Source organism: Dipodomys merriami, unplaced genomic scaffold (genome assembly GCF_024711535.1).
Source record: "Dipodomys merriami isolate MVZ:Mamm:240054 unplaced genomic scaffold, mDipMer1.0.p SCAF_44, whole genome shotgun sequence".
In the NCBI taxonomy this organism is placed as follows: Eukaryota; Metazoa; Chordata; class Mammalia; order Rodentia; family Heteromyidae; genus Dipodomys; species Dipodomys merriami.
The window spans coordinates 313,043-327,729 of record NW_027206002.1 but is presented as its reverse complement, the minus strand read 5'-3'; the positions used below and the strand labels follow the sequence as shown (position 1 = coordinate 327,729).

Here is a 14,687-nt window from a genome sequence, read left to right as displayed (position 1 = left end):
CTGCCTTTAAATAGATAGGTTTATCTAAATGCAAACCTTTAAAAAAAAAACCTTCCCTTTGCTGTTCACATTATCCTAATGTTTGTCCTTTTACAGTAACAAGCCTGAAATTTGATGATTTGCCCACAAAGTCAGGGAAAAACATACTTTTGCATCTTTGCATCTCTGTAATTTAGGTCTACATGCTTTCTCTTTCTGTCTTAAAGTATATTGGGATAAAAGAGGGACTTCCTCTAGTTGCAAAGCAGAAGTGTCATCTACTCTAAAAGCAAAGGACAAGATATGTTTACAGACCTCAGGGGTATCGTCCAGCTCTGCCCTGTGTCTGTGGAACTATCAGAGGACTAATTCACTTCCCAGCAAGGAAGGGGAGACGGGGCAGAGGGGACTAGCAGCTCAGGTGCTTACTTACAAGTACTGAGTGAACAAAAATGGGCAAGAAATAAGCAAATCAAGCTCTATCCTGCAGGAAAGCAGTGCTTTATAAATGCACCTGTTGAATATGCTGTATGTCCTGTTCGGGTTTTACGAAACTTTTTCTTATTAAAATCCACCTGAAAATTCTAGACATAAACATTTCTCTTGAGAAATGGCTATGATTACCTCACATTCTTGTCCTATTTGTCCTTAGAATTTTACCAATTGGGCTTGCTTTTATAATGTGTTTTTATAACAGCCTTTTCTGATCAAGGTAATCTCTCTCCTGCATTCTGTCTTGGGATAAGTAATGTGTTAATGCTATGTAGTTCATTTTCCGTGCATTAAGAATATGTTACTAGATTTTAATTTTAACAGTGTGATGTTATATAAAGCAGGTGAATTGTGATGAATTTGGAAAGAATGGATTGACCATGTCAGGGTTTTTGCATCTCTCCCTCCAGTTGGCAGTGTCCTATCTGATCCCAGCATCCTGCTCCGCCCCTCAGGGCCTTCCTCATCCCCTCCCTGTGAGTCCAGCACCGAGATCAGTGGCCAGAGCTGCCCCGGAATAGGTGGGGTTTACTTGCAAAAGAAAATCCTTCAGATTACCGGGAGCACAGCCAAAAGAACAGACAGGATCAAGAAAGCCACTGAGGAGGATAGAGACAGGACATGTTGTGATGACACAACCAGAAAAAGAATGACATCCCCGTTTAGAAGATTTAGGGAAAGAGCTTTTTCAAGGGAGAGGCTAGTCCACAGCCAAAAAGAGGACGCAGATCACCATCAAGCTACAGACAGCTCTGAGAAAGTGAAGGATGTTGGGAGCAACATCAAAGATGAGAAAGGGAGTACCATCTTCAATTCCAATAGCAGAGGCGACAGTAATGCTTTGCGCTGCTTCTATACACGATTCAAGTCTAAAAGGAGAAAGACGCTCTGAGGACAGTGCCTTATTTCATTAGTGTCAAGTTTGTTTCCAGTTATTAATGTAAATGTAGCTTGAATTAAGCAACTTGTTAAAGGTCGGACAGACAATTTAGTGAATTTCTCTTGCTAAGCATTTTATGATCAGTATTACAACAAAGTAATATTGAAGTGCCTTATTTGTATATATGTTATATATTACTAATGTATTCAGTTAGTAAAGATGATGCTTTTGTTTTCTGTAGTTTGCTTTATTTCCTACTGGCAGCAGCTGAGTTTGAGTGAAATCCGAGGGAGCTTTTTGAGGAACCAGGGTTCACTTTCACCATAAAACCCAACTTACAATCCCATTCCAACTTTTACCTCTGAATTTATTTGCCATCTTGGTACTTCAGCTACCTTATAAACTAATGGACAGAGAAGTGATTGAGAGGCAAGAAGTTCCAAAGTACACTTCTCGTCGTCGTCTTTTCTGGTACTGGGGATCAAACCCAGAGCATTGCACCTGCTAGGCAAGTGCTTTGCTACTGAGCTACATCCCAGCCCCTCCCTCATTCACTTCTTACACCATCCACAGTTCACAGATCTCAGACAACACCTGTGAAACTTACTTTAGAGGGAATTAGAGTTCCATCCCTAAGTTCATAGACATGAATTGCCAGAAATTAGCCAAGTATGTGTATTTTAATCAGCTTTTCAGAAGCTTCTCAGAATAGTGTTTGAGAAATATTAACAAAGACAATTTTTGAAATAGTAAAGCAAGGATATTCCATAAAAGAACAACTCCTTTTAAGGAAGGGTTAATTTTTTTTTTCATTTACTGTTTTCTTGGAACTATTGAAAACTGACCAATCACTCTATGCTTTATAATTATAATTTTTTTTAATTGACAAATCAAGCTGGGCTTAGTGACTAATGCCTGTGATCCTAGCTGCTCAGGAGCTGATGATCCGGAAGATGAAAGTTTAAGGCCAGCCCAGGCAGAAAATTCAAGAGGCTCCCATTGTAATCAACAGAGCACGCTAGGTATGGTAGCATGCCTGTCATCCCAGCCATATGAGAACATTAATAAAAGGATCACCATCTGGGCCAGCCCCACCATAAACACATGATTAAAGCAAAAAGGACTGTGGGCATGGCTCAAGTGATAGAGCCACTCTATGACAATAGCCCAAAGCCCTGAGTTCAAATCCTAGTACCCCCAAAAATTATTAACTAAATCAGTTCGTGAACACTGATCCCTTGGTTCAGGGATTCCTGAATAAACTTGGGAAGACTACCTGGCCTTGGCTGACCGGAGTCTTGGCCCCATAAGCCACTTGGCTTATTTCTCTTTGAAATAATTCTACCACTTAAGGTGATTACACAATAACTTTGTTTTTCTTGATTTGCATTCACACGTGAATAAACTGTAAGCTCCTTAAAAGCAGAAAAGGACCTTAGTGTTTTAAGGTTGCTGCTTTCCTCTTCATACATGAAGAAGCTGAGGCCCTTCAGATTCTTGCAGCGTACCACCCTCTCGTTCTTACCAGGAGTTCTAGTGTTGACCTCACTGTTGTGTGAACAAGAGAATGAATACCATTCCCTTCCCAGAGACCAAAGAATGGCTTGTTTGGGTTACTGGATCATGTTATTTCTAAACAAAACTATGACTTCGTCTAGGGATCAGAACAGACTATGTGTACATTTACCCGTTATGCCTCCAACTTGCTTTGGGTCCTCTCACCTGACTCCATCCCTACCCCTGTCTCCCAGAAAATAAGATCTTGTAGCTTACTGCTGTGCAGTGAGTCGTAGAAGAGTTTCACACGTGTAGACGCTCTTTTTTTAATTATATATTTTATAGACTTGTTTGGGTGTTTAATGTAATATTCTGTGAAAGCTGGTGAAGAAAAGGGAACTAAATATAAAATCGTATCTAAAATATAAATCTACTTAAAAATACTGGAACCAGGGATAGAGGTACAGCTCAGGTAGAGCATTTGCCCAGCACATGCAGAGCCCTGGGTTCTATCTTCAGCATTGTGAATAAACAAAAATAAAGTACTGAAACAGTAACTCTCAACTTGTGGCAAGACTTCTTAGGTGGCATAAACAGAACATCCAGGTAAGTATATATTGCTTGAAAAAGTCAAAATACAGTTCTTCCCTTTGAGTCCTGACTCCCATTGCTAGCTCTACAGCAGATGGTATTTTGAATTCAGGTTAGACAATGAAATGTTTATGTCAGTTAGGGCACAGGATTACAAAGTTGAGAAACTGTACCGTGTATACTTACTTGTAATGTGTTTTAATTCCTTATTTTATTGAATAGATGAAGCTGTGTGAGAGCCTGCAGGTATTCCTTTAAACAGATTTTCTCAGTAGTACTGAGTTTTGACTTTCTCTGTCTTGAAGTTTCGTGGGTTGGTGTGGATAGGTAGGTGAAGGATCTGTAGGGGAATGGGGGCGGGGGAAGTGGGCACCATTACACTCACATAAGTGAAGACAGATTTGCCACTGCTTTCTTTGGTTCCTTTTATTTTATTTTTTCTGTATCCATCCCTGGCTGCCCCCACCACCTTGTCTCTTGTTTTGTAGCTTGATCAGTGTTTTCTTTCTTGTTCAGGTTACACACTTTTACCATCAGCTAAATCTGACAACTTGTCTGAATCCAGCCACAGCGAGATTTCCTCCCGGTCCAGCATCGTGAGCAACTGCTCTGTGGACTCCATGTCAGCTGCACTTCCAGATGAGCGGGGTTCGTCCCAGCCCCTGACTGGCCCCGAGTTCAGTGCCCCCTCGGAAAAGTCCGATCACCCTCTGGGAATAGGAGAGCACAGTCAGCTTGGTTCTGGGTAAGCATCCTTTCCTGTGCCTTCTAAAACAGAAGCCAGCTGTGCAGAAATCCCACACTTGATATTGCACCTCCTCCGCTATGGTAGACGTCAGATGTCAGACATTCCTTGAAGGGACATGAGGGCCAAGCCATACGCTCATAAAGCTGAGTATGAAAATGGGACCACTTGGAAGGCATATGGATATGAGCTCAAGTATTACTGAATTCGGTGACTTTCTATGATTATGTGTCTTCTCCATCAATTAGAACTTGGAAGTGTGTGGGGGCTGGGAAGGTGGCTCAGTGGTAGAGTGCTTGCTTCCCATGCATGAGGTCCCAGGTTCGATTCCTCAGCACCATATAAGCAGAAAAAGGCTGGAAGTGGCGCTGTGGCTCAAGTGGTAGAGCACTCACCTTGAGCTGAAGAGCTGAGGGACAGTGCTCAGGCCCAGCGTTCAGGCCCCACAACCAACAACAACAACAACAACAAAAAAAAGAACTTGGCAGAGTGTAGTAGTACATACCTGTATTACCAGCTCCTTGGGAGGCAGAGAACAAGGAGGATGATGATTCAAGGCCAGCCTGGGCAAAAAGTTAGTGAGACCTCACCTGAACAAGCCAGGTGTGTGGTGTATGCCTATGATCTCAACTCCTCGGGAGAAGTGGCCTGAGGCCAACCCTGGGCAAAATGCATGAAAAAAGTACTAAAAAAGCTGGGCATTGGTGGCTCACACCTGTAATCCTAGCTATTCAGGAGGCTGAGATATGAGGATTGCGGTTCAAAGCCAGCCTGGGCAGCAAAGTCCATGAGACTCTTATCTCCAATAAACTACTAGAAAACTGGAAGTGGTGCTGTGGCTCAAGCGGTAGAGCGTTTGTCTTGAACTGAAGAGCTCAGGGACAGCACCCAGGCCCCAGAGTTCAAGACTCATGACTGTCCAAAAAAAAAACAACACTAAAATGACAAAGGGCTGAGGGCATGACCAGGGGTTAAGTGTGTCAGCCTAGCATGTGCCAGGCGCTGTCCCACTGAAAACAAGCAAACAGAAAACTTCGAAGGCTGCCTGCTGTTGACGGGGGAAGGTGGTTCTTCATATTCTGTAAGAGTAAAGGCTGCTTCAGTGGGTTGTACATAGAAGGCCACGTGCCATGTGCCCTGATTGACAGGCTGGGAGAGGAGGACTGAAACCCAGTCATACCCCAGGCCCAAAGTCCAGCCATATGTGAAGTAGAGACACACGGAGAGGACAGAGAAAGGCAGCGTGGGAAGGCAGCACTGCAGCCCATCTTCAGCTGTCCTCAGAGGCCACACACTGGCCTTGGGTTAAGTAGGGAGAGTGGGGGTTAGAAAGGTAGACGCGTCCTCAAAGCAGTCCTGGTCAACCCTTTGATGGCAAGATTTCAAGATTGGGTGTCTTGTCTAATGGCAGACACTTTCTTCAAAGATAACAAGCACTTTTTATTGCTAGCACGTGGGGGACACACCCCCTCCCTCCCACACACACACAGTTCGCTATTGGTCCAAGTTCATTTTCTCCCAGATGTCCTAAGTTCCATTACTTCCAGCTGGGTGATTGGCATGCACGCGCCTCTTGAAGTTGGTTGGACTGTGAAAGTGGGCTTTTCACTGTCTCCACTGCCTTTTTTCTCCTATGACTGCCAAGCTTTTCTTGGTACATTCTTTCTGGTACATAGAGTTAGTGCCCATTTTATCATTTTTTTTTGCTCCCTTGCTAACCAGCCCTCTTCTAATCAGTTGTGTTCATCTGCACAAACTTTGGGACGTCCACAAGACACTGGTAACCTTCCACTCAGGGTCAAATGCCTTGTCTTGAAAATGGAGCGCCGCTGCCACTGTTTCTAGCAGACCCATGAGTGCGGGGGAGCGGGAGGTGCTCAGCACCAGGATCCGCTCAGGTGGTTGGGGAAGTTGCTGTTTCTTGGCATTACTGGACTAATAGCTGTACAAAGAAAAACAAAACATGCAGTCTAGAGGGCTGGCTCAAATGGCAATAGACTGCCTGTGTAACAAGTACAAGGTCCTGAGTTGAACCTCAGTGTTGCGAAAAAGAAGAAAAGGTTCCTCAAGTTGGGAATTCTTAATTCTATATGTAGTGAGGTAGTGGCCACGAATGAACACGTCTACTCGGGACAGGAATTGGGGTGCACTCTTGCAAAACACCAGCACAGGGGAGGCTGAGGCAGGATGAGAGCTGGAGGCCATCCTGGGCTAAGACAGCAATAACAATTGTATACCATCAAGCCCCACGACCAACAACAAAAAAAAAGAAATTACAATTGTATACCAAACTTCATTTTTGAATTTTCATTTAAAAATCACTTAAAATTGTCGAGGAAACCTTGTATTTGAGGTTTTTCAGTATTTCTTGCTGTGTGTTCTGTAGTTTCTTACGCGCAGTAATAAAGCAGTGGAGAGATTTTCCAGTCAGCCAGCAAGTTGATTCTGTGCGTTATCTCCAAATTAGGTGGGCACTTTCGAAGTCATCTTTAATCAAGGGCTTAGCCGTCTCATCTTCCACGAGCAGTGAGGAAATTTCTCATGAGCACGTCATCATAGAAGCGGCTGACAGCGGTCGAGGAAGTTGGACTTCCTGTTCAAGCAGTTCCCATGACAACTTCCAAAACCTTCCAAACCCAAAAAGCTGGGACTTTTTGAATTCCTACAGACATACTCATTTGGACGATCCCATTGCTGAAGTTGAACCCACAGACTGTGAGCCCCATTCCTGTCCTAAAAGCTGCTCTCGAACTTGTGGCCAGTGTAAAGGAAGCCTGGAGACTGATGAGCTGCGACAGAGTTGGGCTTCGTCCAGCTCGCTGTCAGACGCAAGTGAGCCCAACTACGGGACAGTCAGACGCAGAGTGACGGACAGGACCCCTGCCCACACAGCCGACAGCTCGGACCCCAAGGACGCCACTGACCCACTTTACAAAACCGTCACTTCAAGTACGGAGAAGGGCTTGATTGGTAAGTGAGGGGTGTGGTTGGTAAGCGAGGGGTGTGGTTGGGGGGGTGTTGTTTTGTGTCTTTGGCACTCAGAGATGGTGGCGCTGAGCTGGAGGTATCTTGACCTAGGATTTTATGCTCACTCTCCTTTTTTTTCCTCCACAAATTGTTTTCAGCATTCATGACTTCTGGAAGATTTTAGGGCAGATAGTCATTAAAGTGAAAATCTGGTGCGAAGGTGAATAATTAGGAACATGAAAGATACAGTTTGTCACATTTTTTTTATTTGAAGAATCTCATCACATTACTATGAAAAATCGTAATTAAAGGGTCTTCTCCTTATCAAGTATTTGGACCACAGTTAACTCTGCTCACTTCAGACAGCAAAAATGACAGAAGAAACGCAGAGCAGACTTGCTACAGATAGCATTGCCACCACATGCACAAGGCCATGGGTTCAAAAAAGAAATCCAGAACATTCTCAGTCACCTTCCTGGCATCATGAATGTTCACTCATCAGTTCCATTCTGTGTTTTTTGTTTTTTGTTTTTTGTTTTTTTAAGATACTGGAGTTTTAACTCGGGGCCTTATACTTGCTCAGCTGGTGCTTTACCTTTCAAGCCATACCTCCAGCCCAGCTTTTGCTAGTTAATTGGAAATGGTCTCATGGACTTTTCTGCCTTGGCTAGCAATGAACTTCAGTCCTTAGATCTCAGCCTTCTGAGTAGCTAGGACTACAGGTGTGAGCTCCATCACCCAGCCCCTTCCAAATTTTAGTGTATTTAGCCATCAGATAGTTAATTATTGTGCTCCCTGAGTCATACATTTAACTATAAAAGCCCCTGCTTTTTTACTTACATGAAATGTCTATGTTGAATCTATATTTTCATAATCAACTTGTAATTCTTTATTCATAATGACACATGTAATTACTGAAATATAAAAGGGAAATTTTTAGGTTTATTTTCAAATTACATTGTACATTGGGAGTTTTTTGTAAGGATTTGTTTAGTAAGTCTTTATAGATTACCACTCAGGATATACAAATCTGTGTGCAGAGTTGTAAGACTCAGCCGGGCACACTCCTGTAATCCTACTCAGGAAGCTGAGCTCTGAGGATCACAGTTCAAAGCCAGCCCAAGCAGGAAAATCCATGAGACTCTTTTTTCTTTTTTTTTTTTTTTTGGGTCAGTCGTGAGGCCTGAACTCTGGGCCTGGGCGCTGTCCCTCAGCTCTTCAGCTCAAGGCTAGCACTCTACCACTTGAGCCACAGCGCCACTTCCAGCTTTTTTCTTTTTTGCTTATGTGGTGCTGAGAAATTGAACCCAGGGCCTCATGCATGCAAGGCAAGCGCTCTACCACTGAGCCACCTTCCCAGCCCTCCATGAGACTCTTATCTCCAGTAAACCACTCAGAAAAGGCCAGGTATGGTGTTGTGGCCTAGTGGTAGAGCCACTAGCCTTGAGCACAAAGAGGCTCCAGAACAGCATCCAGGCCCTCAGTTCAAGCCCCAGTGCCAGGAAGAAAAACAAAGACCAAAAAAAAAAAAAGAAAAACCTTTCTCATCACTCATGGTTATTCACACCCATAATCCTGGTTACTTTGAGAGGATGAGCTCAGAGTGAAACTATATCAACAAATAAGACAGACAGTAACTCAAACAGTTTGTCTCAGTTTGGGAGGTAGTGGATTGTAATCCAAGGCTGGTCTCAGGGCAAAAAGAGAACCCATCTGAAAAACTAAAGCAGTAAAAAGCTGAGGGGGTATGGATCAAACATACCGAGTTTGAGGCCTTGAGTTGAAACCCCAGTACCCCTCTTCCATTCACCCCCGGAAAAAAACAAAACCACCTTTTTGTCTATTTGAGAATACAGATTTTAGAATCTACCATTGCTTGGCATTTGGGCAAATCAGACTTCATGCTTGTCTTCTCTTGACAACCTTACCATCACCAGCCCGCCCATCTGTCCCCAAATGGAAACACATCCCTTCTGACCTTGATGTTACATAATAGAGTTTATATGTGTTTAGCCATTTTAAGATACTTAATGACTGTTGAAAATATACTTTCATAATCAATTTATAATTGTTTATTGAAGATAAACTGGGCTGGGAAGGTGGCTCAGTGGTAGAGCGCTAGCCTTGCATGCATGAAGCCCTAGGTTCGATTCCTCAGCACCACATAAGCAAAATGAAAAAAGCCGGAAGTGGTGCTGTGGCTCAAGTGGTAGAGCACTAGTCTTGAGCTGAAGAGCTGAGGGACAGCGCCCAGGCCTAGAGTTCAGGCCCCATGACCGGACCCAAAAAATAAAAAAATAATAAAATGAAGATAGGCTTAGTAACCCTAATCCTCTGGTGAGAAAGTTCATGTTAGAATTATCTAATGTCCCTCTGATGTATTCTGCTTATCTGCAGGCACTTTGCACACAGTCAAGGTGTTCAGAGCCTGTTATCCTGTAGATTGGAATTTCTGCTGCTTTAGGCTTTGTCCAGGGGGTTTACAAACTAAGGGAAAGCATTTAAATCACCGTGGTTCTTAATGTCCACTGAAAATCAGAAAAATAATTACCAGGAATATCAGCAAAGTTCCCTGGCCTGGATAGGAGTGCCTGAGAACAGCATTCCGCTCTCAGGGAGCAGACAGATGCAAACCGCCCATCGATAGTGATAGTATAGGTGTGTGTTTAGTGTGAATTTGGTCATCTCTGCAGACAGACTTACAAGTTAAGTTTATTTAAAATGTTTTAACCTGCTGTCATTGTATTTAGATTTATTTCATTTGTATGTTTTTAAGTTCTTTTTAAGTATGTCTTTTTTTTCATTTTTTTTATTAACGTTTCCATTGCTTATTTTTCATACCAGTATACTGTGTCACATCACCCAGGAAGGACGGTAGGTTTAGGGAGCCGCCTCCCACTCCTCCAGGATACCTGGGGATCTCTCTAGCCGACCTCCAGGAAGGACCCCACCCGCACCTAAAACCTCCAGAGTATAGTGTGGCAGTGCAAAGGTCAAAGATGATGCAGAACAGCCTCTGTAGGCCACCACCAGCTTCTCTCAGTAGCAGTCCTGTGGCCTGCGGCCCCTCGAAGACTGTATCTCAGCCTCACAGGCATAGTTTGCAGCCATCCCGTCCTAGACTAACAGAGGTGACTGATGCAGATAGCGGAGCAGATGGTACGTGCCAATTACCTTAATGGTCTTAAATGAATGCTTTATATACTGAATGGTCTTTATTGTGGTGGTCTTTAGTCACTAGTAACGTTTTCTTAAGTAAGTGCTTTAAAATTTCTTTTCAAAAAAATAAGGTTTGCCTGGGCAGAAAAAGGTCAAAAGATGGCTTTCAGTCTTAACTCACAGCTCTGCACAGCTTGTCAGCCCAAGCTCAGTGGAAGACAGGAACGGGAAATGACGCTCAGAACAGCCCAGATAGAGACGCCCTAAAGACTCCATCTAGTGGAAGAAGTTGGGTACAGTGCCACATGTCTATCATCCCAGCCCCAAGGAGGATCACGGCAGTGCACCAGTATACCTCACCGGGAAGTTAAGACCCTGTCCTAAAAATAGCCGGTGAAAAACCAGAACATGGCTCAGTGTACAGTGCCTGCCTAACAAGCACGAAGCCCTGAGTTCAGTATGTCGTTTCAGTCAGCGAAGACAGGCTGTTAGGTGCCAAGCACTCTTACTCACATGGAGTTGATACAAGGGCAGCAGTCATTTAAGGGTAATTTCAGAAGATGTTTGACATCGGTGGTGTATATTAATGCATGAAAACGTTTCAAATGCCAAACTAAAACGATGCTATTTATTAGTACATCTTGCAGAGCAAAACTCTTGACTAGCTTTGTGTGACAATACCTTGAAAAACAGTCATTAAATGTTTAAAAAAAATTGCTAGAAGTCCAGTTTATTGTTAGCCATCAAGGTGTCCTCAGAATAAAGGTCTTGATGGGCTATCTTGGATTTCTTTGATCATTCTCTAACATATTAGTTGATTTGTTTTTCTTACTTGGCAGAAAATGAACAGGTCTCAGCAGTCTAGCCTTTGAGTCGCCCACTTGAATCTGGTCACTGGAAGTCGAGGAGCGAGCGGAGTCTGCTGGCTGCTGCTACTAACCCAGAGGCTTCATTCCCTGCGCTCCTGAATGAGACTGCCCGCCATTTAGTCCCCCCGCAGGCAAGTGGTTTCCGGCTGTGGATGCTGGGCCTGACTGCGCCAGACCTGCCTTAGGACTACATTTGCCAATGCAAACTCGAGTCGTCCCATGTATCACTATTGATTTTCCTTCCAGACATCTTTTAAAGCATAGTGGTATTATTATTTCCAAGCCATAGCTTGGGCTAGTGGACACATTCAAAATGTTGGCCAATACCAAGGATATTCTTGTGTATTTGGAAAGTAACTTATTATTGAAGTACTGTGGTTGGGGAGGGGGGGGGGGGGGGGCTGATGTGTGTTTGAGGCCATAAGAGTGTCTCTGGTCCAACCCGACAGAGAATCACCCTTGTGGAGGAGCTGGGTTTGACGCGTGCAGCGTGGTGCCTGGGCAGTGCGGTGCAGGGGGCGCCACAGATAGGCTGAGGGGCAGTAACTCTTAATTGTGAAAGAATGAACTCATCTATTATGAGTGAGAAGTAGAGAGCTTTAAGTCTTTAAAAAAAAAAAAAAAGCATTGGACTCATGAAGATGAATTTGCCATTGCAGAGTCTTCTGCCTGCACACCACCCCTACAGCACTGGATTGCATCAATCTGGAAAAACCCCTGTGGCTTTGAGGCCCTTAGTAAACCTAAGGAGCCCACCAAGGGCTTGGAAATTGGGTTGAAAATTGTGGGAGAAAGAGCAACTGAGATTGTCTTGTTAGGTGCTGGTGGCCTGTAATCCTCTAAGTACTCAGGAGGCTGAGATCTGAAGATCATGGTTCAAAGCCAGCCCAGGCAGGTTGGTGAGACTTACCTCCTCCAATAAACCACTCAGAGCCAGGAGGAGTGGCCCAAGTTGGCATAGCGCTGGTCTTGAGTAAAAGAGCTCAGGGATAGGACCCAGGCTCTGAGTTCAAGCCCCATGACCATCAGAGAAAAAGATTGTCTTGATTCAAATTTTGGCCCTGGAAAGGACTTAACTTTAAATATTTAATAACTGTTTACTAGATCAAGTGGATTTTTACAAATTGTTTATATATCTTTTTCATTTTTTTATGTAGAGGCAAGTAAAATTTCTGTACCAAAAAAAGCCAAAGCCATTTATAGGTGTACTATTAGCAAGATCCTTTTGAAGCCAATGGGTTCACTTCAGAATGTCGTTTATATGGCCATGCAGGGCTTAGCTTAAGACAACCATGGTTGCATTTCTCTGTTTATCACCTTCATTTAAAAATCGTAAATAGTGTGTTTTTCTCATCAAAATGATTCTGTTTTAGGAAAGTGGCATGTCTTTGAAAAAAAATCCCCTGGAGGGAAGAAAGCATTCTGAATTGAAGCCTTAGAAATTAGTCAGTCCCAGGTGTGTTCAAATGCAAGTTACATGGCTTGCTTGTAAAAGGTAACCTGAGTCCAGAATCCTGGTTTGAAAGACCATTCCCTCTGATTATGAATCTACTAGTTTACCCATAATTTTGTTTTGCTATAACCATCATTGAGGTGGTTGCATATTTATTCTCACCGTCCATGAGTGCAGAAAATGTACTGTCTGCACAGCATGTCCTTGTTTCATTGAGCAGGTCTATCAAATGAAGCCTTACATGAATGGTGTAAATGATGCCCTGCACAGAGAGCTGAGGCCTTGTGGGTTGGAGCTTGCACCATGTGGCTGCCTTTGTATCTAGCTTTAACTGTGAGTGTTTGGATCAGCTGATCATATTGATCAGAAATAAAACCAAATGCTTTGTGACCATTTAATATGTATGAATCCCTTAAAAATTCATGAAGGGCTGTGGCAGAGTGCTTGCCTAGACAAGTACCCCCCCCAAAAAAAAATTAATTTTAATTTAGAGCACAAGAAAGTCCTTTCTTAAGTTTCTCATAGAACCAGAACAAAGGAAAGCCTTAATTAAAAGCCTGTAGTTTGCTTCAGTTCCAAATACCTAGTTCTTACGTTATGAATGTCTATTGAAGCCTGCAGGAACCCTGAGTGCAAACCTTTGCCAAATGGTAAGTTTCAGCAAAATTTCTTCCAATCAAAGCTTTGGAGAACTGGTAGATCCATCCACATTTCTAGACCGAAGCTTTCAGGACAAGAGTCCTCACCTCCACTCCTAGCTAGAAGTGCAGCTGTAGTCAGCAAACTACAAGTGGCCTTTCCCTGCTGTGTTCCAGTATGTACCCTTTAGTGTCACTCGGACGACTGAACCCTGTTCATCTTTAGCTTTTGTTGTTGTGCTTTTTAAAAAGTTTTAATATTTAGACTGCAGTTGATCTTTTAAAACTAAAACATGCAAACTTATCAGCAAAAAACAACTGCACAGTTGCTATTTGATTAGTACAACTACTGCACAATTCAGTGATTGTAAGGTACCCTGAAACAAGCAATGTTTGTCGCCTATTTTTTGATACCTCTTTAAACTTATAAACTTATGTCTTTTAGAAAGACAGTGCCTCTGTATGCTTTTTGTATTTTTACTGAGTGTAAATAATTTGTTATATTTTTGGTTAAGAGAATGTAAAAGTATCATATCTACTAATACATTAGTTGGTGGAATCAATAAAGAATGTACACCAAACCTTTCCTGCACATTACTGGGAATTCCAGAACGCCAGGCTGAGCAGTCTCCAGAGAAATTGGAAGGGTCTGTTAAAATACTAAAGCATATGGGCCTTTACATTTCTCTTAAAATGGTAGAGGACGGTGGGCAGCCCTTCTGGTGCTGATGAAGGAACGAGTATGACCCACTCCTGAAGAGAATTCTGCAGCAATACTCCAAGCCAGGTCTGAATCCTTTTCAGTGAAAAAAGAGAGAGACTGTAACATGGGAGGCTAGGTGCATTTGCCACAGCAAGACTGTTTTTTGTAGGTCTTGGGGACATTTCTTCCATGAGATCAGATTCTGATTTAGCACGCTTTGTAAAATTCCCTACCAGTTAATTCCATCCCAGCAGAAACCCCGGCTTTCCTTTTAGCTGAGATATGAAGTACAAACATGGTAGGCTGAATAATGGATAAGTCAAATACTGATGGCAAGAACATGAGTTATTCTATTGTGGATATAATTAGGCAATTTGAGATAAGATCCTGGATTATCTGGTGGGGCCTAAACGCCAGCAGATGATGATGCAGATTGAAAGCATCTTGGCAAATGAGAAGAGCCCAGTGACCCAAGAGCAAGCAGATTCTTAGGGAACATGGAAGAAAGGAGAAACTACAAGGGAACATGGAAGAAAGGAGAAACTACAAGGATTTTGCAAGTACTCAGGAATTAGAGAAATGATTAAAGCAGAGTAGCAACAGCATGGAGTTTGGATCTGGAAACCAAGATAAAATCAGACCTGCCAAGGAACCAACAAATTCAGCAGTGGGAACAGGCAAACCACAAGCCTCATCCCCACCATGGGAAACGGT

At 43.1% G+C, this 14,687-nt stretch overlaps 1 protein-coding gene across 9 annotated transcripts in view; it reads left to right on the top strand.

Annotated features, from left to right (window-relative positions):
* The window catches only part of Rapgef6 (Rap guanine nucleotide exchange factor 6), a 149,734-nt gene extending 135,883 nt beyond the window's left edge, over positions 1–13,851 (top strand). For 6 of the 9 annotated variants that reach the window (XM_069993676.1, XM_069993675.1, XM_069993674.1 and 3 more), the window contains 4 exons: positions 3,956–4,184; positions 6,652–7,154; positions 9,996–10,310; positions 11,150–13,851. In XM_069993676.1, coding sequence (XP_069849777.1) covers positions 3,956–4,184; positions 6,652–7,154; positions 9,996–10,310; positions 11,150–11,175 — 1,073 coding nt within the window. In that variant the 3' untranslated portion in view covers positions 11,176–13,851. Of the gene's footprint in view, positions 1–881; positions 3,762–3,955; positions 4,185–6,651; positions 7,155–9,995; positions 10,311–11,149 lie in introns of those variants that run through there. The other 3 variants (XM_069993683.1, XM_069993682.1, XM_069993679.1) reach the window with 2 other exon arrangements.
* The last annotated feature ends 836 nt before the right edge of the window (positions 13,852–14,687 follow it).